Source organism: Hemicordylus capensis, chromosome 11 (assembly GCF_027244095.1).
Source record: "Hemicordylus capensis ecotype Gifberg chromosome 11, rHemCap1.1.pri, whole genome shotgun sequence".
NCBI lineage: Eukaryota > Metazoa > Chordata > Lepidosauria > Squamata > Cordylidae > Hemicordylus > Hemicordylus capensis.
This window is the reverse complement of record NC_069667.1, coordinates 6,742,957-6,767,770: the sequence shown is the minus strand read 5'-3', so window position 1 is coordinate 6,767,770 and position 24,814 is coordinate 6,742,957. Positions and strand designations below refer to the sequence as shown.

Below are 24,814 nucleotides of genomic sequence, written 5' to 3'. Positions count from 1 at the left end.
GCACAGAGCTCCTCTCGTTTCGAAGGCCTCCAGCATAATGGTGTTTTGCGCGCGCGCGCATGCGCACACCGCAAACCACGCCGTTCACCAGAGGCCCGGTATACCCGCCGCTCTTACCTTTTCCACGCCGCCGCTTGTGTGGCTTTGTGGCGTAGCGGAGGGAAGCACGGCTTCCACTCATCTGGTGACCAGCTGCCTTCCCCCACAGCCCTTGGAAGCAGCAGCCGACGGTCAAATGTGCAACCTCAACGTCTCATATATATTACCGGAGATTAGAACGGAATATATCCCTAGCCAAAATGCATAATGAATGACTTTTAATTTGGGGGTTGCTCCTTTGCCCTCCACATGCAGCTCGCCTTGCACCATCCAGGCAGGGCCGGTGCCAGACTATTTTGTGCCCTTGGCAAACACATTGACACTCGACACTCTGCGCCCCTCTGAGGTCTGCACCCAAGGCGGCTGCCTAGTTGGTCTAATGGTAGCCCCGACCCTGCATCCAGATCTGCCTCAGCAAACTGGTTTACTGTCATGCAGACATAGGAAGCTGCCTTATCCCGAGTCGGGCCAGTGACCCATCTTACTCAGTGTTGTCTGCACGGACTGGCAGCGGCTCTCTCCCGGGTTTCAGGCAGGAGTCTTTCCCAGCCCTACCCAAAGATACTACCAAGGTTTGAACCTCCAACCTGCCTGATCCCCCAAAGATCAAGGAGTGCTCATAGGAACACAAGAAGCTGCCTTCTAGTCAGGCCCTGGGTCCATGTAGCTCAGCATTGTCTACACTGACTGGCAGCGGCTTCTCCAAGGCAGGAGTCTTTCCCAGACCTTCTTGGAGATGCTGCCAAATATTTAACCTGCAGCCTTCTCCATACGGAGCAGATGCTCTGCCACTGATCCATGGCCCCACCCCATATTATAAAGTAAAGAATGGTTTCACTTGTTATCAATGTCATGTTTTCCTTGCACAGGGCAGTACACACAGTCTCCCTCCTATTTTATGCTCACAACAACCTTGCAAGGTAGGCGAGATTGAGTGAGAGCAACTGGGTCACCAGTGAGCCCCGCTAATAAGCAGGGATGTGGACAGGAATCTACCTGCCCCAGTTAATCCACTATAGCACATTTTACTGTCCATTGGGATCTGTTTTATTAAGACTCTAGGATGAAGGAAGCTAACATACTCCTTGGTAACCAACCAACTATGTCTCTTGATCCTTCATGGCAGGTCGAAAGACCCCTCCGTCTGGGGAGGTCCATATCTGGGTCAAGGACACCAAAGATCTGCCCCAGTTACGTCCCTCCGGAGTGGACTCCTTTGTGAAATGGTAGGTGTGTCATGGGGCGGGGGGTGGATTTCATACCCACACGGACCCAAGCAAGCACAACCATATGCTTCCATGGTGCTCATTCATCACACATACCTTCGCTGACAAAGAAATGCTCAGAGGGGTCCCTACCACTTTAAACCCTAAGCAGTTTAGAGCCAACATATCTGAACATGACTCCACCCACCATATAAGATCCATGAGGGAAGCCCTCTTTTTGTTTCTCACCTCTGTCTGATGCTCAGTTGGTGGCGATGCAGGACACAGCTTTTTCGGATCCCCCACTCTGTAGAACTCCCTGCCACTTGAGGTTCACTTGGTGGTGTCTTCCCTGCTCGTTTTCCAATCCTCTCTTGATTTTTTTTAATCCCAGCAGGCCTCTTAAGTGTGTTAAATGTTGCCACTATGAACTCTGCTCTCTTGGCTTGGGCTCCAAGTTCCATCGTGGATATTAAAGTAATAATAAATAGTAATAGCTAGGCTCCGGAGGGCTTGAATTCTGTTTGCTTAGCTGAATGGCTGGAAAAAATAAGTGGAAGATGACATTTCTCTGTCGCCATTCTGCCATTCAGATGACATTTCTCTGTCGCCATTCTCAAATGCTCTTTCTCCCTTGCAAGCTACGTTCTTCCGGACACCAGTAAAAAGAGCTACCAGAACACCCGCATTGTCAAGCGGGACTCCAACCCGGTGTTTAACCACACCATCGTGTACGACGGCTTTCATCCAGAAGATCTGAAGGATGCCTGTGTCGAGCTGACCGTCTGGGATCATGAGAAACTGACCAATCACTTTCTGGGAGGGATCCGGCTGGGACTTGGGACAGGTAATAACGAGGCCCTTTCGCCTCATTCCAGTTTCGACATGAAACATGTTCTCCTTGCCCAGAAAATATAAACAGGGAGAGCAGACATCCAAAGGGCATGTTTTGGACCGCAAATCAAAATGGAAAGGGCTTCTCTTCAGAAGCGTGGCTGGGTGGAAATTAGAATTCACAGCAAGCCAGGCCTCTGCACCATTGAAATCAATGAGTACCGTTCATTTCCCATTAATTTCCCATTAATTTTAGTAGGACGTAGTCATGACTAACATAGCCCGGATGATTTCAGGGGTTGAACCTGAAGCCATCAGCATGCAAGTTGTACACTGGACTAGGGTCAGGACATCCTAAAATGAATGACAGCGAATGCCCACTAAAATACACTGGTTCTTTCCAAATGGCAAGGGGACTGCATGGAGTTTCTGAATGGCCAATGGAGAGGAGAGGAGAGCTGGTCTTGTGGTTGCAAGCATGACTTGTCCCCTTAGCTAAGCAGGGTCCGCCCTGGTTGCATATGAATGGGAGACTAGAAGTGTGAGCACTGTCAGAGATTCCCCTCAGGGGATGGAGCTGCTCTGGGAAGAGCAGAAGGTTCCAAGTTCCCTCACTAGCATCTCCAAGATAGGGCTGAGAGAGATTCCCGCCTGCAACCTTGGAGAAGCCACTGCCAGTTTGGGTAGACAATACTGAACTAGGTAGACCAATGGTCTGATTCAGTATATGGCCGCTTCCTATGTTTCTAACCAGTGCATCTTAGTGGGCATTCCCTGTCATTCTTTACTATATGATCCTATTGATATATTTGTGCAAGAGTTTGTTTAAATTTGTGGCTTAAGATGATGGTGAAATGCAGCAGTCATGCTAACTGAGGAAAGAGGCACCTCTTAGAAAGTGGTCTAGTTCTCTTGCATTTAGCAGGGGGAGAGCAACTGTCCCTCTTCAGACCAGTACACTGTCCCTACAGTGGCTGTTGGCTGGCGTCTCTCTTGTGTTCCTTTTCAGATTGGGAGCCTCTGTGGGGCAGGGAACCATCTTCTCCTTGCTTTTGCTATGAAAGCTGTTTGGGGAATTTTTCTGGTCGAGAAGCAGGGTAGACAAGTGAGGGGGATAAATAAGAAGTGAGGCAAAGACCGGCCTTGCTGAAGGGGCCCCTGCTGACTGGGCCGAAGGGCACCTTCTCAAAATGGCGGCTCTCTCGTATCCCACAAGAGGGGGAGCAACTGTCCCTATTCAGCCCAGCCCAGTGTCCTTCCCAGTGGCTGTTGCTGGCGTCTCGTTGGTGTTTCTTTTTAGCCTGCAAGCCCCTTGGAGGCAGAGAACCATCTACTCATGCCTTTTGCTGTGGAAGCCCCTTTGGGAACCTTTTCTGTGGAACGGCAGAGGGGACAGCTGCTCAATAAATAATAAATGAGCAGCCCCCCTCAGGCAAAGGTCGGCCTCGTTAAGTACCTGCTGACCAGGCTAGGGGGCACCTTCTCAAAATGGCGGCTCTCTTCCATTGAGAGGTGCTGTCCCTGTCCAGCCCAGCCTAGGTGGCTGTTGCTTGGGCTCTCCTTTGTGTTTCTTTTTAGACAGTGAGGCCCTTGGGGCAGAGAACCATCTTCTCACTCCTGATGCCTTGGAAACTGCTTTGGGGACTTTTCCGGTGGAAAAGCAGAGGGGACAGCTGCTCAATGAATAATGAATGAGCGGCCCCCTCAGGCAAAGGCCGGCCTCCTTCAAGGGGCTCCTGCTGACTGAGCCAAACGACACTTTTCCAAAATGGCGGCTCTCTTCCATTCAGCAGGGGGAGAGTAGCTGGCCCTGTTCAGCACACAAAGTATAGCAGCCTTCCCAGTGGCTCTTGCTAGGATCTCTCCGCATCACCCACCCCTCTCTCTCAGCTTGTTTTAGACCATGAGCTCTATTGGAGCAGAGAGCCATTTCCTCATCCCTTTTGCTATGTAAACTGCTCTGTGAACTGCTGTGATATATATGTGTTGCAGCTGGGGACAATGGGAGTTGTAGTCCACCAACATCTGGAGAGTCTCAAGTCGGCCATCCCTGCTTCCGAGACCAGTGTTGTTGAGCCTGGAAGAGCCTGTGGGTTAAATGAGTGGCCTTGATTAACAGGGTTGCCAACCCTGACTGGAGCTCTTCCTGCAAGGTTCCCCCCGCTCCCATTTTTGTAATGCAATATCTCTCACCACACCAGGCCAGAAGAATCTCCAGGATTAGTTTCAGTAGTGGATCCTGGAGGGCAGGGCTGGCAAACCTCAGGTCGCTCAAGAAAAACAGCTAGATATAACCGCTGTGACTATACTGTATTTACCCGAATACAAGACTAGGTTTATTCCAAGTATTTTGATGTTAGAAATCAGGAGGTCATCTTATATTCAGAGTCCTGTTATTTTTGAGTCAGTGTAGGTATAACTTGAATGTAACCTCTACTTTTTAAGGGGATCGTCTTAAATTCAGAGTCATCTTCCATAGGGTATTTCCATTTTAGACAGTCAATGGTGCTTTTCTTCTGTGTTTGACAAGGAACACCATTAAGGGAGGAGAGCTGGTCTTGTGGTAACGAGTATGAATTGCCGCCTTTGCTAAACAGAGTCCACCCTAGTTTGCACTGAATGGGAGTCTACATGTGTGAGCACTGTAGGATATTCCCCTCAGGGGATGGGGCCGCTCTGGGAAGAGCACCTGCACACTTGCATGCAGCAGGTTCCATAACTCAGTGGAAGAGCATCTTTTTACTTGCATGCATAAGGTTCCAAGTTCTCTCCCTGGCAACTCCAAGACAGGGAGGAGAGAAACTCTGGCCTGCAGTCCTGGAGAAGCCGCTGCCAGTCTGTGTAGACAAGACTGAACTAGATGGACCAATGGTCTGACCCAGCCTGAGGCAGCTTCCTATGTTCCTATGATACACACAGTCCTACCATGAACTTGACTGCTTGCAGCAGAGATTATGACCTCTCAAAAAAGGAGCACGATCATAGGTTGCCCCTTTTCATAGCCACTGATACAGCAGTTCATAGGAATATAGGAAGCTGCCTCATACTGAGTCAAACCCTGGGTCCATCTAGCTTAGTACTGTCTACACTAGGGATTCTCAATGTTGGGTCCCCATATATTATTGGACTTCAACTCCCATAATCCCCAGCCCCAGCGGCCTTTGGCTGGGGATTATGGGAGTTGAAGTCCAATATCATCTGAAGACGCAATGCTGAGAATCCCTGCTCTACACTGACTGGCAGCGTCTCTCCAAAGTTTCAGGCTGGAATCTTTCTAGCCCTATCTGGAGATGCTGCCAGGGATTGAACCGAGGACCTTCTGTATGCAAGTCCTACGGTGGGCATTCTAAAATGAATGGCATTGAATGCCCACTGAAATGCACTGGTTTCTTCCTAATGGCCATGAAATGCACCGAATGGCCATTTGGAAATGCCATGCATTCCTATGGCCATTTGGAAGGAACCAGGGTATTACAGTGGGCATTCCCTGTCATTCATTTTAGCACATTCCCTCGAGTCCTCATGATCAAATGCATGGTGTCAGCCTAGCGGACATAGGACCCTTGGTCTGTCTGTCTGAGTATTGTCTACACCAGGGATTCTCAACGTTGGGTCCCCAGATGTTATGGGACTTCAACTCCCATAATCCCAACCAAAGGCCGCTGGGGCTGAGGATTATGGAAGTTTAAGTCCAATAACTTCTGGGGACCCAACATTGAGAATCCCTGGTCTACACTGACTGGCAGCAGCTCTCCAAGGTTTCAAGCAGATGTCTCTCCAGCCCTACGTCCACTGAACTACCGCCCCATCCCCCAAAGGGAATATCTGACAGTACTCACATGTAGACAGCCATCCAAATACAAACCTGGGCAGACCCTGCTTAGCAAAGGGGACCATTCACGTTCTCTACCCCAAGACCAGCTCTCCTCCTCCCCAAGGCTCACTTGTTTCTTGTTCCTTTCAAAGGCTCCAGCTATGGGATTGCCGTTGACTGGATGGACTCCACACAAGAGGAGGTCGCATTTTGGCAGGAAATGATGACCACGGCGAATGAATGGATTGAAGCGTCCCTGCCTTTGCGCTCTCTGACTGGAAAAAGGAAGCTGAAATGAACAGCTGGCAGCAGCCCACAGAGGAACGGAGAACCGTTTACACAGAGAAGAGGGCCAATGCAAAGCTGGCTGACCTCAGGATTGCCTGTGCAATGGACTTCGAAAGGACAAGGTATTATTACTCATCCCAAGAGAGGACTGAGCGGATTTTACATCCCAGCTAGCTGAAAGACCTGCTGCTCGTCACCTCTCCATCATCTAGACCTTAGATTTTATTCGACTTTGGGTTTGTACCCAGAGAGCAGGGAAGAAATTGTGTAAATATGTTTATAGTTTATTTTATTACAGTGTCCATGTTGCTGTTTCGTTTGTGCCTCCCCATAGAGGAAGTTATGACAAAACTTTGGCTAGTACAGCCACCAGTACACACAGTATCACAACAAAGTTGAAGCAAACCATGATGCAAATGAAACATGAAAAATCTGTACTAGGATATGCCTGGGTTACCAGCTCTCCAGGATTGACTGAGAGTTCTCCAGCAGCTGGCATTCATCTCCCATCCACATGTTATGTTCAACACTTGTACAGGTGCACAATGTATACAGGTACAGATCTGCACACAGGTACACTCATTCACATGTTATGCTGAACACAGGTACAGAAGTACCTCTCTATACCAGGCATTTGAAGGGCCTGTATCCAGGTTCACTTTTGAAACGAACACAGGTACAGTACAGTCATTCACACAAACACATGTACAGCATAATGTTTGAATCGGGCTCAGAATGCTGAAGATTTTAATGGTTTGATATCATGAAAAATATTTCATTAGCGAGTCTCCAGGAAGCACTTCAGTCTGCTATCGGACCACAATCCCATTTCTGACCTTTTGTGTGCTGACCCCTGGAAACAAGTGTTGAATACAGTCTAATCCAACAAGGTACTTCCTACATTCTTAAAGGGGAAAGGGCATACCCCAAGAGGGATCCCTGTGGGATTTTAAAGACGAACAGGTTTACTGGGGTCCCTGGTGAAAGAGCCTCTTGTCCACAAAAACATTTGTTGCAATAAATCCACCAGTCTGTCTGACTGGTACAAGATTGGAGAAGGTCCAAGGCTGAAATCATTTAATGTTGGGGAACTGTAACAGACTTCACATGGCTACCCCTCAAGAATTTAATACGGGCAACTTACACCTTAACTGCTGCAAAATCCTGAATGCCTGTGTTTTTGCTTCGTAAGTTTAGACCACAGAGAATCTAGTAAGGGGGCCGGGTGACAGGCCACAGAAGAATTAAGCCTTCCTCTGCTGTAAGAGTTCTCAGCCGATGCCATTGTAATCCCCATATGTGGTTGGACTGCAATTGTCATCACCATGGTGGCTGGGGATGATGGGAGTTGTAGTCCCAACAGCTGGGGACCCAAGGCTGATAAACCCTACCTGACTATATCCTAACTGGCTGCAGTGGTCTTCAGGTGGGGGCCTTTTCCACCCCCACCCACCTACTTGAAACTGTATATTCAGTCATAGGAACATAGGAAGCTGCCATATACTAAGTCCAACCATTGGTCTCTCTAGCTCAGTATTGTCTACCCAGACTGGCAGCGGCTTCTCCAAGGTTGCAGGCAGGAGTCTCTCTCAGCCCTACCTTGGAGAAGCCAGGGAGGGAACTTGGAACCTAGATGCTCTTAGCAGTGAAGGGAATATCTCACAGTGCTCACATGTGGTCTCCCATTCAGACCCTGCTTAGCTAAGGGGACATCATGTTTGCTACCACAAGACCAGCTCTCCTCTCTATATGATGTCTGCAAAGAATGGATCTTTGACAAGCCAGGCATGTTCTCTCTCACTGAGTTGTGGTCTCTCCTCTGGCATCCAAAGGCTTTATTTATTTGACAGAGCTGTGCTCTTTAGTGGACGCATTAAACGTCGTTACTCAGATTTTCCTCCCTGCCTTGCCGTTCCTGTTAAGGCAAACCTATGCAAATAACTCTCTTTGTAACGGGTATGTTCATATAACCAAGATGTCCCTTACCTTCATCAGGGGCAAATATTTGGCACTTTATTCTGTTCATTTCATAATCTGCGTTTAAATGAACTCTAATTTAAGAGAGAATGCTTTATAGGATATTAATTAATATTTAATACTGTGGTTAATAGTAATCACAGTAGCAGATTATGCTGTCCTTCAATCTCTTTGCAGGATGGTCAGGCAAATACGTGGCAATACCATCTCTGTTTTACTTTAACAGTTGAAAACACTTTATAAACCCACAAAATAGGTACTGGTCAATGTCATGAACAGGCCTGGAAGGCTTTTGACAAGTGTGAAGATACTGTCCTTGTTCTCTACGCTTCACGACCTGGCTATATGACTTTTATGCATTTCACTGGGAAGCAGGAAAAATATTTCTTAATGCTGTAGGGCCTTGTGCCTTACACCTATGAAAACATGTCTTGATGTTTAACTTATACATAATAAACCAAAAGATTTTGTTTGTCCTTCTCAGTTCTTCATTCTGAAACACTTTGCTATTTTTTTCTCTCCACTGCAAACCTGTATTAATGGTCTGCAACATGCAGACTGGATCAGCCAGACACGTCTTCAGACGGTAGAGCTCCATCATCTATACCTTAGATGTTATGTGACATTGGGTAGATGCCCAGAGAGCAGGGAAGAAATTGTGTAAATATGTTTATAGTTTCTTTTATTACAATTGTCATGAGGAAGAGCGGGATATAAAATGTAATACATACATACATAAAGTGGTGTTTTGGGGTCCCCAACCCCATCCAAAAGAATTGTCCCTTTTCTAAGCAGGAGTCACCTTGGTTTGCATTTGGATGGGCAATTGCAAGTGAATGCTGGAAGATATTCTTCTTAAGGGATGGCCCCATAGCTCCGTGGAAGAGCATCTGCATGCTTGCGTGAAGAAGGTTCCAGGTTCAAGCCCTGGTAGCATCTCCAGAAAAAGACTGCTGCCTGAAATTCTTGGAGAGTTGCGGCCAGTCAGTGTAGAATGTAGACAAATCTTAGCTAGATGGACCAATGGCCTGACTCGGTGAATGGCAGTTTCCAAGAAGGTTTGCCCCAGTCAATCATCTTCTGAATTCTGGAAAATAAAAGGTGAAGGAAATGATGATGAAGGGAAGGATCCTGGCTGATATTCAGAGCAAGGAAGTCTTGGTGCAGTGAAAGAGCAGTCCAGTGCAACTTGCCTAAAAAATGCCCACTGCAGTGGGGAAGCAGTACTTTTTGACACACCCTTTCCCCAGGATGCCCTCAGTTAAGGTTACCAACAGGGTGACGTAACCTCAGGGCAACTTTAATTGTAAACCGCCCGGAGACTCAAGTTTTGGGCAGTATAAAAAATGTGAAACAAACAAACAAACATAAACCTTGTACACTGATCTGGGCTTCTCAGAGGAAGGGCAGAATATACATGTAAAAATAAATAAAATAAACCGCCCCTTATTAGCAGGGACTGCATTTATTTTAGCCCCAAATAGTCTGTCCCTCATGGGGTGCCATTTGTCCCTTATTTTTCAGCTTACAGCCATCAATGACGGACTCACTTCGCATTCTCCAGGTATCAGGATCATGGAAACCATGCAAGTGATGACTGCTCCATTGTGCTCATGGCTGAAGCTCTTTTCACTGGCTAACAATGCTTCTCTTTCTAGAAAGCAAAATGACATCACACCCAATTTGGCTGATCATGGTTATATCCATAAGTGGAGGAGAAGCAGTCCAAGTTGGAACTCAAACCATGGTTTAAATTGAAAGCGGTTTTTTAAAAACCCAGCCACAGGCAACTGCACAGTGCCACCTGAACATATGTCCCCGAGGGCTGTGCAGCCCTCTGCTTCCCCACTGCACCGGTGCAGTTAGTTTGGAAATCCTATTAGGCTGTTCTCTTGCCCCGCTGGGACATCCTTGCGCTACATCAGCCAGTGTGCTTAAGATGCAACAGAACTGCTTTTCCACAGCTGAAGGTGCAGAGTGGCCTTCCTGGATGAAAAACGCACAAGCAGCCCTGAGGGTTATTTGAGTTGTGCCTGTGCACCCTTCCTATTTGGGGCTGTGTTTTCCAACAGAAATGAGCAGAGGCTCACATGAGAGTATGCAGTCAACAACACTGTCTCTGTCGGCGCTTCGCTGGCCCCCATGCCTAACTTATCCCAGCTGGTTGGTTGTTTCAGTGTACCGTGTGTATGCAGGTACAAATCTGTACACAGGTACAGTCATTCACAAGCTATGCTGAAGACAGGTACAGAAGTACATTTCCTATCTGTAACCTGCATTTGAAGGGCCCGTATCCAGGTTCACTTTTAACATGAACACAGGTACAGTCATTCACACAAACACCACTATGCGTGTACAGACATCCGCACATTTGCACAGCATACATTTCTGAATCGGGCTCTAGGCTTCTTCCCAGGATGTCCCTTAGCAGAGTCAATCATCAATCCAGGTTCTTCCTTAGCAGCTAACGGTATCCCCTGAGCAGACACATGCAAGCTAGCTTTGCCCATTGATAAATCTGAAAACTTCCTTGGAGAGAGGCAGTGATTGCTGGAGGGTATTGTCGTGCCCCTGATCACCTTTCCCCATCCATTCTTTACTGCTGCTTATCTGATCTCTCCTTTGCTAGCCAATGGCTCCTCCCCTTCCAATCCCCTGATAGAAAAAGCAATTGAAAGAGAACTAGGACAAGCAGCAACAAAGAAAGGCCTGATTCACAGCGGCATCCAAACCTAGGTTTAATGTGGGTTACCAACATTAGGTTGATTGCGGGAACCCATGCCAAGATGGATCATGGCCCAAGCTGAAGCTGAGATGCTTGCCTTGGAGTGGAGTCACACAATCACACTCATGACAATAACCCGAATTAAACCTAGATTCAGACAACTGTGTGGACTCGACCAAAGCATGGAGAAAGGCGACCATGGACTCTCTAATCTCCCACCAGCTTGCTCTGGCCACCTCAGAGAGAACTGCAAAATCCCCAGAAGGCAGAGCCCTGACTTATGTGTGGCTAGATTCCCCAGAGGTTGAGTACAACATCTGGATCCTGAACAGGATCCTGTTCACAGTTCTTGCCCCATTTTGGCCGAGCACCCAGACAGGCCAGAGGGGGAGGTCCCGTGGGGTGCCAGGAGGCAAAGAGCAGAGGATCAGCCAAGGGTGGGTATCAGATGCGGACAATGAGGCCAGAGGCATGGCTGAGGAACAGCAAGCTGATGAAGGGCCAGAGGCAGAAGATGCAGCGAGAGAGCTGGGCTGGTGGCTGGATACCAAAGGCGAATACTCAATCATACTACCTAGGAAGCTGCCTTACATGGACTCAGACCATTGGTCCTTCCCTCTCAGCACCGACTACCTGACAGAAGCTCCCCAGGGTCCCACAATGGCTCCTCCCTCCCTCCCTCCCTCCCTGGGGATTCCAGGGGCTGAAGCTCAGTCCTGCTGCATGCTAAGCAGAAGCTCTACCGTTGAACTACAGCCCTCTCCCCGCAACTTGGCCTGCTAAAAACCTTTTGTGTTTTTAGTAGCACCAACACCCTAAACAACTGAGCTAACCAGCCAGCTTCTGCTCAGAGGTTTTAAACAGGATGGGCGTGTGTTCTCCTCCCTGGGTGGTGGTGGGGTCACCCTGAATGAGCCCACATTTGCTGATGATGGTGCTCAGCCCAGCACTGCAGCCGAGAGAATGCCCTGGACCCCCGCCCACCCACCCCTCCCTGGCCGGAGACCAATCTGCCAGCTGGCGGAAGGATTAAGAGGTGGGTAGCACCTAGGACTGGCTACTAGAAGTCCCAGCAGGAGACCCCCTTCCTTCCACACCCTACTACTGCCATGCAGATGAATACTCACTTCGGCCAACTTTCATATTCTGAGCACAAGTGATCCGTTTGCGTGCCTGGCCCTTCAGTTCCAGTCTCCTGCTAGGGATGTGCATAAAACCGGTTCTCCCAGTTCGGTTCGGGTCCGAACCGGGTCCGGACCGGACCGGGGTGGTTCGGTTTTGGTTTTGCCAGACCACCCCCCCGGTCCGGTTCGGATCCGAACCGGTTCGGATCACAAAAAGTGGCTGGTTTTGAAGGGGACATTGTGTTCTACCTGCCACCCAAATTTCAAGTCGATTGGACCTTCCTCTGATTTTTTACAAATTTTTTTCAAAAAATAAATTTTTGCCCATAACTCACAATGTGGAGCCCTTAGGGGCAAAAAAGCTGGGGTGGGTGGTAGCCACCCATGGGTGTCCTCCACCCCAAAAATCCCAAGGCAATTGGTGGCTCCTAGTATTATTGGTGAATTTCTGAAGAAAATTTTTTTTTCCATTGGCTAGAATGGGGTTTGGGGCTGCCCCAGACCCACCTCTGTGGGGTGGCAGCACCCCCAAAGTGGGTCCGGGGCCATGGCAAAAATGCCCTCAGTCCCTCCCAGCAATCCCCGTAGAGATAGGAGTGATGGTTCTGTTGTTTTTCTGAGGTATTCTGAGTGTAGATTCTATGATAGCTTATGAGATTTCCAATGAGACACCATGAATCCACTCTCATTTGCTATCACAGAATCCACACTCACTCAGAACACCTCAGAAAAAAAACAGAACCATCACTCCTATCTCTACGGGGATTGCTGGGAGGGACTGAGGGCATTTTTGCCATGGTCCCGGACCCACTTTGGCGGTGCTGCCACCCCACAGAGGCGGGTCTGGGGCAGCCCCGAACCCCCATTCTAGCCAATGGAAAAAAATTTTTTCTTCAGAAATTCACCAATAATACTAGGAGCAACCCAACAATTGCCACCCCATCTTTTTGGCCCCTCTCTCTGGGCGCCCTAACACGTAACACCTAGTCAGTCCATCTTAATGCCTACCTACTACCACCACTCCTATCCAAGCAAGTAAGAGGAGGACACTCAGAGAGACAACACCCACTCTCTGATCTAACAAAAAGGCCACTGCTGTGCTGCCTGCCAGCACAGCAGCAGCAGCGGAGCAGCACACTAAGCACAAGAGCAGCACACACAGAGAAGAAGCAGGAGGCGGAGCAGCAGAGCAGCAGACCTGCCGCTCTGCATGATGGGTGACGTGATGCCCAAAGAAACCACCGCCTCACTCAGTGCCTGCCACTGACTAGGCCCGACAGACAGAAGCCAGCCAACCTGCTCTGCTCTGCTCTGATGCTCCGCATGGATGATGCGCACACACCCTACATCTGCATCCCAATGACCAGACCAGACCAGACCAAGTGCGCAGAGTCAGCACAGGCCAGCAGCCACCAGCCCAGCAACAACAACAGCTACTACTGCTACCACCACAACCAGTGTTGCCGCTACAATAACATTCCCAGTCCAGTCACGCGCGCCACAGCCTGAGCCTAGCACACAGCCAACAGCTGCTGCCAGCCAGTGCCTGGCAAGCCCAGCCAACATGAGGAGGAGAGAGCTAAGTAGACGGCGCACGCACATCACCAACCCATCACGACGGTGCAACTGCAAGGGGAGAGGGCACAATTACAGGCAGCAGGAGGAGGAGGAGGCAAGGCAATCCTAGCACAGATTTGAAAGTTTAAAATCCACCAGGACATCTTCTAGAATCTAGACTTCTGTTTTTTCTACCACCAGCTGTAGTGTCTAGTTAGTCAGTGTGCTGTGCAGCTGAGCTGCGTGTGAGGAAGGATGATTGTAGCTAGTTCTTTAGTTTCAGCAGACTGAGCATTGAGCATGGGCAGTGGCCTTGGGAAGCAACACAATTACACGACACTCACCTGCTGCTGCTGGTTCTAGAAGTTGCCTCTTCTCGTCTTTTCACCTCTTCGTGTGTGTGTGTGTGTGTGTGTGTGTGTGTGTGTGTGTGTGTGTGCAGTGAGTGCATGCCTTTTGCCTTGCTGGAAAGAAATGCTTCTCTGGTCCACCACCACATATCTGCTCAAGGACACAGAGGCCCAAGGCAGAGGTGGTGGCACCAGTGTGAGTGCATGTGTGCTGGTGGTGTTTGCCACCACAGGTGTTTTGTGTGTGTATGTGTGCGCTGCTAGCTAGGAGGGGGGAGGGAGGCAGGGAGGGAGGCAGGGAGGCAGGGGGGAGGAAAGGGGAGGGGGAGAGGGATGTAGAGGGGATTGAAGGGGGGAGGGTCCGGCTCAGAGTTGGTCAGCCACATATTTGTGCACACACGTGCTCACGTGTGTGCTTCGGTGGGAGAGACCAGACTCTCATCATCTGCCAGACCGGGGTTGGGGGCAGGTGAGGCGGTGGTGGGCTGGAAGGGAGGGAGGATGGAAGGTGGTGAAGAGGAAGGGGAGAGGATGAGAGGGGAAGGATGGAGGGAGGCATGGGGGGGAGGGAGTTGGGGGGAGGAAAAAAAACATGTAGACTGACACACACTACACACAGAAAGCATCCACACACAGAGACAGTGCTAGGCATCCATTCACACAGACAGACAGACAGACACACAACAGGAAGAGACAGACTGAGCCTGCACCACACACACACACACACAGACCCAATTCCCCCCCTGCACAGTTATCAATCAATATGTTGTGTTGGCAGCCAGTTCATTGCTATTCTGATGGTTTTGGGTTTTTTGCCATCAGCCAACATCAACAGTGACCACAATCAAGATGAACATAAGATGATAATAATTCATTCGTTTCATTTGAAAAAATCACCCAGTCATTTTCTCCATGTAAACCAAGCCCCCCACACATGATTTCTGGCAACATTTTCAATAAAATCAATTCATTTGGCATTCATCATTTTGTTCTCCCTCTGTCACCTTTTTTTCTTTCTTTTGCATAATTTTGAGGCTTGATTTTGACATGGGGTTTTTAAAGAAAAAATTATTTACATGTTTATTTACATACAGTATTTACATATCTACACTGCATTTTAGAACATATACCCGCCGCTGCCGCTAAGTCTAGTACTCCGTGGGCTGTGCTACTTTGGGGGGGTGTGCCGTGCCCACGCCAGGTCCCCAAATGCTGACAGGTGGATAGATAAAGGGCCTGTGCTGGTCAGCATTGGGTTTCTTTTTAGGTGGGCGTGGGCATTGTAAACATCTGGCCAGTCGCAGCACTACAACTACTACTACAACTGCATCTCTGTGTGGGCACACTACACGCTGCGACTGGCTGGCACGGCTCAGCATCTGTCACGTCAGCTCAGCTAGAGGTGGAAGGGGGGAGGGTAGGGATAAGCACAGAGGTCGAGCCAGGCAGGTGACCAACCATGGGGCAACCCACGGTAATCACTCGCCTGTCTCAAACTGCAGCTTGGGGTAGCCCAACAGGGGGAGGTTCACCTTAAGGAAGACCAGCTGCTCCACCAGACCAGGGTCCAAGCGGGAGCGAGAGGGTGTCACCACGTCCCCGGCACGTGAAAACACCCGCTCGCTCTGGACACTGGTTGGGGGGCAGGAGAGGAGGCGCACAGCCACCACCGCCAGGTCCGGCCAGACTTGGCGGCGGCTCGCCCAGAACTGTGCGCAGTCCACGCCGTCTCCCTCCACAGGCTCCTCCAAGTACTGCGCAACGCATTGCTCAGCACTGGAGGGGGGCCTGGCAGGTCGAGCCTCCCGCATACCAGGCATGGCGCCATAGCAGAACTGCTGAAACCACTGGGCGGATCTCGAGTCGGTAGCAAATGGCTGCTGCGATGGCGCCGCCTGGGATGCCGCGCTGCTGGACTGGGAAGAGGGAGGGGAAGGGGAAGCTGACGCTGGCTGGCCGCCCATGCTGCTGCTGGGTGCGGGTTGGGCCGCGAGGGCTGCCCCCGCACCACTACCAACACCCTGGTCTCTGCGGGCCCTAGCGGCCTCCTCCTCCCTAACCTTCTCGACCAGGATGCCCTTCCACCTGGTCAAGTCGTCAGCACTCACGGCATTGCCCTTGAGGGCTGGGTGACAGAGACAAGCGAGGACATACTCCTCCCTGTCTCCCAGCACATCAACGAGCCGCTTGTCAACCCCAGACCTCAGCCTCCCAGCCAGAGCACGACCCTCTGGCGTGGTCAGAGAGATATGGAGTCCACCCATCAGCTTCTCGAAACCAACAGCTGTGGGCAGCGCCTGGCTCAAGGGAGTGGTGTCACCACACAAGCCCTTCGTGGCAAGCTGGAAGGGCTCGAGTGCCGACACCGCCTCGGACATCTGCTTCCACTCTGCGTTCGAGAAGTCGCAGACATCCAAGGACTCGTCCCTCGCCAGGGCGACAAGGGCTCTCTCCTGCTCCAACAGGCGCTGGAACAGGAGGAAGGTGGAGTTCCACCGCGTCTCCACATCCGTAGGGATGAGATGGCGAGGAAGGCCAAGGTCATCCTGCTTCTGGCGAAGCAGTCTCCTGGACTTCTCGCTGCGGTGGAAGTGGGCGGCCAGCTTGCGGGACCTATCCACAAGCGTGGCCGTGGCAGCAACAGCAGCTGGGATGGGGCGGGCCCCCTTCTCCTGGGACGCCTTCAGCTCCTTAAGGCCAAGGGCGTCCCTGACGGTCAGATGGAGCGTGTGTGCCATACACCGTATGTTCACACAGTCCATGACTGTCTCGACAGCGGCGGTAACGTTGGCTCCATTGTCGGTGACAATGAAGCCGCGGGAGAGGTGTGGACACCCGCCAATCCACTCCTCTATCTGGCGGTCGAGTACGGCCGCCACCTCCTCCGCGGTGTGCCTCGTGTCCATCGTCTCCACGTGCAGGACGGCCCACCTGTGCCGTAGTGCAGCGGGAGCCGCGCCGGACCCGGAAGCATCGCCCGCGGAGGTCCCCTCATTCTCCGGTCCCCACCAGTGGGCAGTGAGGGCCAGGAAAGAAGCGTGCATCCCACTGACACTGGTCCAGAGGTCAGTCGTGAAATGCACGCTTGTCCCGGCCGGAGCTGCACGCAGCTCGGCCGACACGAGCTCCCTGCACCGGCGGTACAGGGAGGGGACCACGTTCCGGCTGAACGTCGTCCTTGAGGGGATGACGTATTCGGGAGCCAGGTATTGGAGAATCCGGCGGAAGCCGTTGTTCTCGACCACCTGAAACGGCTGGTCATCGGTGGAAATCATCTCCCCTATGAGGCGGGTGAGGTGATGATGGTCCACGCGAACAATACGCTGGCTGCCCGAGGACTGCGTCCACCGCTGGACGGGCAGTGTAGCCTGCCTGCTGGCTGGCACACTGCCGCTGCCCGCCCTAGTGGCAGATGCACAAGGCGCACTAGCGCTGCCAGCCTGTCCCCTGAGACCTGGGTGGTGACGCTCTAGGTGTCTCCACATAGGCGTCGTACCCAGGTGCGCAGGGTCCCTTCCACGGCTGACAAGCATCCTGCAGTGGACACAGCGGGCGTGGAATGGGTCATCTTGAGGGACCTCAAAATGCACCCATGCACCACTGCCCTTGGCCTCCTGCGCCCTGGGCGCCGTCCTAGGCCGTTTCTCGCAGGGTGGCTGCAGTCCTAGGGGGGGGGCGGCCGCCGCTGCCTGCCCACTGCTGCCACCCAACCCGCCCCTTCCGCCCTCCACAGCGGAGGAAGGGCCCGGCTCAACTGGCATCGGAGAGGCAGGCCTCTCCTCCACCACCTCGCCAGACCGCTCCCCACCAGAGTGTCGGGCTTCACGAGGGGGGCCCCCACTGAGCGGCGAAAGGATAGGGGGAAGGGACCCCAGAGGGAGGGAGAACCTGGCTGCATCGCTGCCAGCCGCACGGTCCTCACCGCCCTCTACCTGCTCTTCCAACTCCACAGTCTCCTCCACCTCAACAACTGGCGGTAGCTCAGCAGCACCTGGTGCCGCCGGCGAGGAGGGACCCGCCACAGCCCTAACGGTGCCTCTGCCTCTGCCGCGATTGGCGGCAGCAGGCGTGGGGAACTGAATCCTGCGCACCAAAGATGGGGCCGGAGCAAAGTATTCTCCAATGGGGAGAACTGGGGTGTCCTCAGGCTCCCCGCGTCCTCTCCCTCCCCGTGCCGCAGGCGCACCCCGCACCTGGCCTCTCCCACCTCTGCCTGCCAGCCTTGAACGAGCCCTGCCCGCCACACGGCGCTCAGACATGCTGCTAGGTCAGAAGGAGGGAGACTTTAGGAGGAAGGCCAGAGACAGGGTCAAAAAATAATTTGGAGGGGCTTAGGGGCCAAAAAAGAGGCAGCTGATTTGGAGACGGCGGGGGGGGGGGAGTTTGTTTTTTAAAAAGGAAGCCAATTGGGGGGGGGGAGGAAGACTTTTTGATGGGGGGGGGAAGCCAATTGAAGTGAGGGGGAGGGTGTCCTTTTAGAATTTGGGACTCGGGAGTCAACCAAGCCAATTGGGGAGATGGGTCTGGGAGGGTTTTTTTAAAAAATAGGGGGTTAAAGGGTGGACCCCTGGTGTGGGTGGCACGGGCAGTTGGGTGGAGTAGTTGTGGTGTGGGTGGCAAGTTTTTAAGTTTTTTGGGGGGGAGAGTGGATGGGGGGAGGGCACAGCACCTACCGGGGGTGGGGGAGGGACGCAGTCAACGCTTGGGAACCTGCAGATCAAAGGAGGAAAGCCTTATTTAGTGAACTGGAACACAAAGTGTGGGTTCTGGGGGGTGGTTCTCAAGTAATGCTCCTGTGGGGGGAGCATCAAACTCAATGCAGCCTATTTAGTGACTCTAAATTGCACACAACCAAAACCAGAACCCAGTCACACCTAAACAGAGGTTGAACCCACCCACTCTGTGACTCTGCCCGCCCAATGCCATGGCAAGCAAGCAGCAGCAAACACTTGATGGCAGCATCATGGATTGAACATCATCATCATGTGTGTTGGCCCAGCATGTAGTGGCAGCATCAGAACCCAGGACCCCACTCAGACTGCCCCAGAGGCAAGGAAGCACTCTGGCATGGCATTGGCCCAGCATGTAGTGGCAGCATCCGATCCCCTGACCCCACTCAGACTGCCCCAGAGGCAAGGAAGCACTCTGGCATGGTATTGGCCCAGCATGTAGTGGCATCATCCGATCCCCTGACCCCACTCAGACTGCCCCAGAGGCAAGGAAGCACTCTGGCATGGCATTGGCCCAGCATGTAGTGGCAGCATCCAATCCCCTGACCCCACTCAGACTGCCCCAGAGGCAAGGAAACACTCTGGCATGGCATTGGCCCAGCATGTAGTGGCAGCATCCGATCCCCTGACCCCACTCAGACTGCCCCAGAGGCAAGGAAACACTCTGGAAGAAGGCACCTGTTCAAAAACCACCTGCAAGACGCATGCAATGCAACGCAACACACAGCAGCAGCAATTTCTTTATTGGGCATGAAGACACAAGTTGCAACGGTACATCTCCTCTCCCTCCTCCCCACACCCAAATGCATTTCAAGATAGGGGTGTCCCTATTTAAAACCGCCAGCTAGGGAGAGAAAGGGGGCAACAAAAGGTGCACAATTGCACACGCACTAACCCCTCTTCTTCCGGTCCTTCTCCTGCCGCTCACTGCTGGTCACGGATGCGCCGCCAACAGCCAACCCCCTGGGCTGGGACACAACAGGGCGGCCGCACGAGGCACAGGCAACCGGGGTAGTTCAACGATGGAGGGGCAGAAGTGAGGAGACCACACTATTTATGTGTTGTTGCTCAACTCACCCCCAAGCAGAGACAAATGAAATAAAACAACTTTCAAAAGAAAAATAACCGATGGCGGGGACCTCCAGGTGAGGTCGGAGGTAGGATACTGTGTGGCTGCAGCTGTGGGAGGAAGAAGAAGTGAAGGGATGAGGAGAGAGAAAGAGAGAGAGAGAGGAAGAAGAGAGGAGGAGCTGTAATGTAGCAGCAGGGAGGGGGATTCGGGTGTGGGAGGAGGACAGCAGCAGCAGCGGTGACGGTCCCAAGAGGGGGAGAGACCAACAGAGGGTGTTTGGGGGGTGGAGTGTGTTTCAGGGGGTCTGGGGTATGTAGCGGGGAGTCGGGGGGCAAGAGGGGGGGAGACCAGAGGGTGTTTGGGAGGTGGAGTGTGTTTCAGGGGGTCTGGGGTATGTAGCGGGGAGTCGGGGGGCAAGAGGGGGAGAGACCAGAGGGAGTTTGGGAGGTGGAGTGTGTTTCAGGGGGTCTGGGGTATGTAGCGGGGAGTCAGGGGGGCAAGAGGGGGAGAGACCAACAGAGGGTGTTTGGGAGGTGGAGTGTGTTTCAGGGGGTCTGGGGTATGTAGCGGGGAGTCAGGGGGGCAAGAGGGGGAGAGACCAACAGAGGGTGTTTGGGGGGTGGAGTGTGTTTCAGGGGGTCTGGGGTATGTAGCGGGGAGTCGGGGGGCAAGAGGGGGGGAGACCAGAGGGTGTTTGGGAGGTGGAGTGTGTTTCAGGGGGTCTGGGGTATGTAGCGGGGAGTCGGGGGGCAAGAGGGGGAGAGACCAACAGAGGGTGTTTGGGAGGTGGAGTGTGTTTCAGGGGGTCTGGGGTATGTAGCGGGGAGTCAGGGGGGCAAGAGGGGGAGAGACCAACAGAGGGTGTTTGGGAGGTGGAGTGTGTTTCAGGGGGTCTGGGGTATGTAGCGGGGAGTCAGGGGGGCAAGAGGGGGAGAGACCAACAGAGGGTGTTTGGGGGGTTGAGTGTGTTTCAGGGGGTCTGGGGTATGTAGCGGGGAGTCAGGGGGGCAAGAGGGGGAGAGACCAACAGAGGGTGTTTGGGGGGTGGAGTGTGTTTCAGGGGGTCTGGGGTATGTAGCGGGGAGTCGGGGGGCAAGAGGGGGAGAGACCAACAGAGGGTGTTTGGGGGGTGGAGTGTGTTTCAGGGGGTCTGGGGTATGTAGCGGGGAGTCGGGGGGCAAGAGGGGGAGAGACCAACAGAGGGTGTTTGGGGGGTGGAGTGTGTTTCAGGGGGTCTGGGGTATGTAGCGGGGAGTCGGGGGGCAAGAGGGGGAGAGACCAGAGGGCAGGGTGTGTTTTGGGGGGATTAGTATGCGTCAAGGGGGATGAATCTGGGTGGGAGGGGGCAGGCAGGGCAGGAGTGGAGGAGGAGGAGGTGGCAGTGGGGGGAGTGGGTTTCTGGAGGGGAGGGAGGGGGGAAGCTGGGAGCAGAGGGCCACACAGAGAGGGGAACAATCAATGAATCAATCAAAGCAAACCAAACAATATGAAAAAAAGTCCAAAAAAAAAAAAACACCTGGGAACAATGGGCAGAAAGTCGGGGGGGGGGGGAGGAACCAACAACAACCAGCAGGGAGGAATGGGACACACACACAGCAAAACCAGAACCAAAAGAAGCTAATTGATTTCACACAAAAAACCAAAGTAACTAAGACAGGACTCAACAGGCAGCAGCAGCAGCACCAGGGAGGATGGGGAACAACACTCAGTCTGGGTGGGAGGGGGCAGGCAGGGCAGGAGTGGAGGAGGAGGAGGTGGCAGTGGGGGGAGTGGGTTTCTGGAGGGGAGGGAGGGGGGAAGCTGGGAGCAGAGGGCCACACAGAGAGGGGAACAATCAATGAATCAATCAAAGCAAACCAAACAATATGAAAAAAAGTCCAAAAAAAAAAACACCTGGGAACAATGGGCAGAAAGTCGGGGGGGGGGGGAGGAACCAACAACAACCAGCAGGGAGGAATGGGACACACACACAGCAAAACCAGAACCAAAAGAAGCTAATTGATTTCACACAAAAAACCAAAGTAACTAAGACAGGACTCAACAGGCAGCAGCAGCAGCACCAGGGAGGATGGGGAACAACACTCAGTCTGGGTGGGAGGGGGCAGGCAGGGCAGGAGTGGAGGAGGAGGAGGTGGCAGTGGGGGGAGTGGGTTTCTGGAGGGGAGGGAGGGGGGAAGCTGGGAGCAGAGGGCCACACAGAGAGGGGAACAATCAATGAATCAATCAAAGCAAACCAAACAATATGAAAAAAAGTCCAAAAAAAAAAACACCTGGGAACAATGGGCAGAAAGTCGGGGGGGGGGGAGGAACCAACAACAACCAGCAGGGAGGAATGGGACACACACACAGCAAAACCAGAACCAAAAGAAGCTAATTGATTTCACACAAAAAACCAAAGTAACTAAGACAGGACTCAACAGGCAGCAGCAGCAGCACCAGGGAGGATGGGGAACAACACTCAGTCTGGGTGGGAGGGGGCAGGCAGGGCAGGAGTGGAGGAGGAGGAGGTGGCAGTGGGGGGAGTGGGTTTCTGGAGGGGAGGGAGGGGGGAAGCTAGGAGCAGGACCACACAGGGGAACAATCAAATTTGAATCAGAACAATCTATACACAAAGTAAAAAAAAGGAAACCAAAGGGCAGCCAGAAAGTCTCAGGGCGGGGGGGGGGGGTAACAACTACCAGGGGGAGGGACTGGGGGAGTGGGTGGGACACACACAGGGAGCAAAACCAAAACCAGAACCTAATTCCACAAAGAAATCCAAAGAATGCAAGGCTCAACAGGCAGCAGCACAGGAGGGAAACAATCTTATCTGGGTGGGAGGGAGGGAGGGAGGGAGGGGGGAAGCTAGGAGCAGGGCCAGAGGGGAACAAATTAACAATCAAAATCAGAACACAAGGAATCAAATTGCAGCAATAATATAAACTAAATCCTCAGAAACACAACTCAGACAGGCAGCCAGCAATAACAATAGCAGAAGTTATTAATTAAAAACCAAAATCAGCAAATATATAAATTTACACAGAAGCAATAATTGAATGAAACTCAAAAAGTGGAACAAAAGGCAGGCAAGGCACAAAAACAGGAAAGCAATGCAGAAGATGGGGGGGGGGAGGAGGGAAAGCCAAAACTTTGGGAGAAGGGTTGAGAGAGAAAGGGTGAAGAGAACAGAAAACACAACAGGAAAAGTTGGAAAAAGTTGAGGGGAAAGTATTAAAGAGGTTTGGACAGAGACAGACAGAGGGCAGATGGACAAGGTGGCACACAACAACACACAGAGAGAGCAGAAAGACAGACACACACTAATGTGACACACAGTCAGCAGGGACTCACAGCAGACACCAGCACCAAAGAGCAAGCAAGGTCTCAGAGATGATCCCACAACTGCAGCCAAGAGAAGTTTCCAGAGAAGAGGCTTGTGTTTATATAGGTTTGAAATTCCCTCCTTTGGGAGCCCCCACCTTTGCACTCCCCCCACGGCCAACAGGGCGCCAGCTCTCAACAGTGCAACAGCCAAGCAGCCTACCAGACCAAAGGACTCATTCTGGCCAATCAAAGGATCAATAGCGCAGCCAATACAATGCCTGAAAATAGCATCACAAAATGGATGCTAGGAGCAAAAGTTTCAGGAATGAGCCACAAAATGGAGGACACACTTCAAACTTTAAAGGGACACTCCACTGACTCCAGAGACTCAATTGAACTCCCGAACCGGTTCGGGAAACCCGAGCCGGTTCGGAGCCGAACCGACTCGGATTCGGTCCGGATCGGTCCCAGAAGGGCCCGATTCGGTCCGGGATCGAACCGCCGGATCCGGACCGGTTCGGGACGAACCGGTCCGGATCCGGACCGAACCGCACATCACTATCTCCTGCAGAGGGCTGGAGACCTCCGAGGCCCCTTCCTTCCCAAGCCAACATCCCATGTGCCAGTGGCTTTTCTTTCACGCAAAGCTGTACATTAGGGATCTGCTAAACCTCCACACCTCCTTGAGGAATTTCAGCTCGTCTTTCCAAACCTCTGCTAGCTTCCCGCAGTGGGCTGGCAAGCTGGATGCAATTTCGGTAGAGCCCATGTCAGTTGCTAGATCTGCTGGGAAACGGCTTTCAGTGGGGAGTGGGGGAGTGATTCAGCACCTGGTTTATGCAGAGCCCTCCATGTATAACTATTATGGGGCTTTGCCTTTTGGGACATACTCCCAGGGGTGCTCAGCCTTGGGTCCCCAGGTGTTGTTGGACTACAGTGACCATCATCCCCAGCCATTTGGCCATCATAGGAACATAGGCAGCTGCCTTCTACTGAGTCAAACCATTGGTCCATCTAGTGCAGTATTGTCTACACAGACTGGCAGCGGCTTCTTCAAGGTTGCAGGCAGGAGTCTCCCTCACTCCTACCTGGAGATGCCAAGGAGGGAACTTGGAACCTTCGCATGCAAGGAGGCAGATGCTCTTCTCAGAGCGGCCCCATCCCCTAAGGGGAATATCTTACACTATTCACATGTCATCTCCCACTCAAATGCAAACCAGGGTGGACCCTGCTTGGCAAAGGGAACAATGCATGCTTTCTACCACAAAACCAGCTCTCCTCCCATAAACTCCCATCGTGGCTGGGGATGATGGGAATTGTAGTCCAACAACATCTGGGGACTCGAAGCTGAGAATCCCTGCAACAGCTTATTCTGCAGAATTATTTGCAATTAAAATAAAAAATAAAAATAAAAATAATAAAAATAAATAAAAATAAAGAATCAAGTGACTCTCTCATCATCTTGTCTTCACTTTCTCTAAGTGGAACCCTGTTTTTACAACTTCAGTCTCAGGAATGAGGGGACATCTGCAAGTTCCATTCCAGTGTGGGGATCCCTTTGCTCCAGCCAGAAACCGCAGGCGCCACCCCCTTCCCTCTCCCCCCACTACCCCACCCCACCCCACATTCTGCCACCACCTAGAACTCTGAGGAAATTTCACACATCACCATGACTCTGATTTTTACTATTGTTTTGCATGGCTCAGCTGTTCCAAGGAGACTTTTGGCCCCAGTCT

General features: G+C 52.1%; 1 protein-coding gene across 1 annotated transcript; it reads left to right on the top strand.

The window, feature by feature from the left end:
- The first annotated feature begins 1,006 nt into the window (after positions 1 to 1,006).
- Positions 1,007 to 6,983, top strand: LOC128335672 (synaptotagmin-like protein 2). Its single transcript, XM_053274307.1, has 3 exons — positions 1,007 to 1,325; positions 1,946 to 2,151; positions 6,105 to 6,983. The coding sequence occupies exons 1-3, from the start codon at positions 1,219 to 1,221 to the stop codon at positions 6,248 to 6,250; spliced, it is 459 nt and encodes a 152-aa protein (XP_053130282.1). The 5' UTR covers positions 1,007 to 1,218; the 3' UTR covers positions 6,251 to 6,983.
- Positions 6,984 to 24,814: the final 17,831 nt, after the last annotated feature.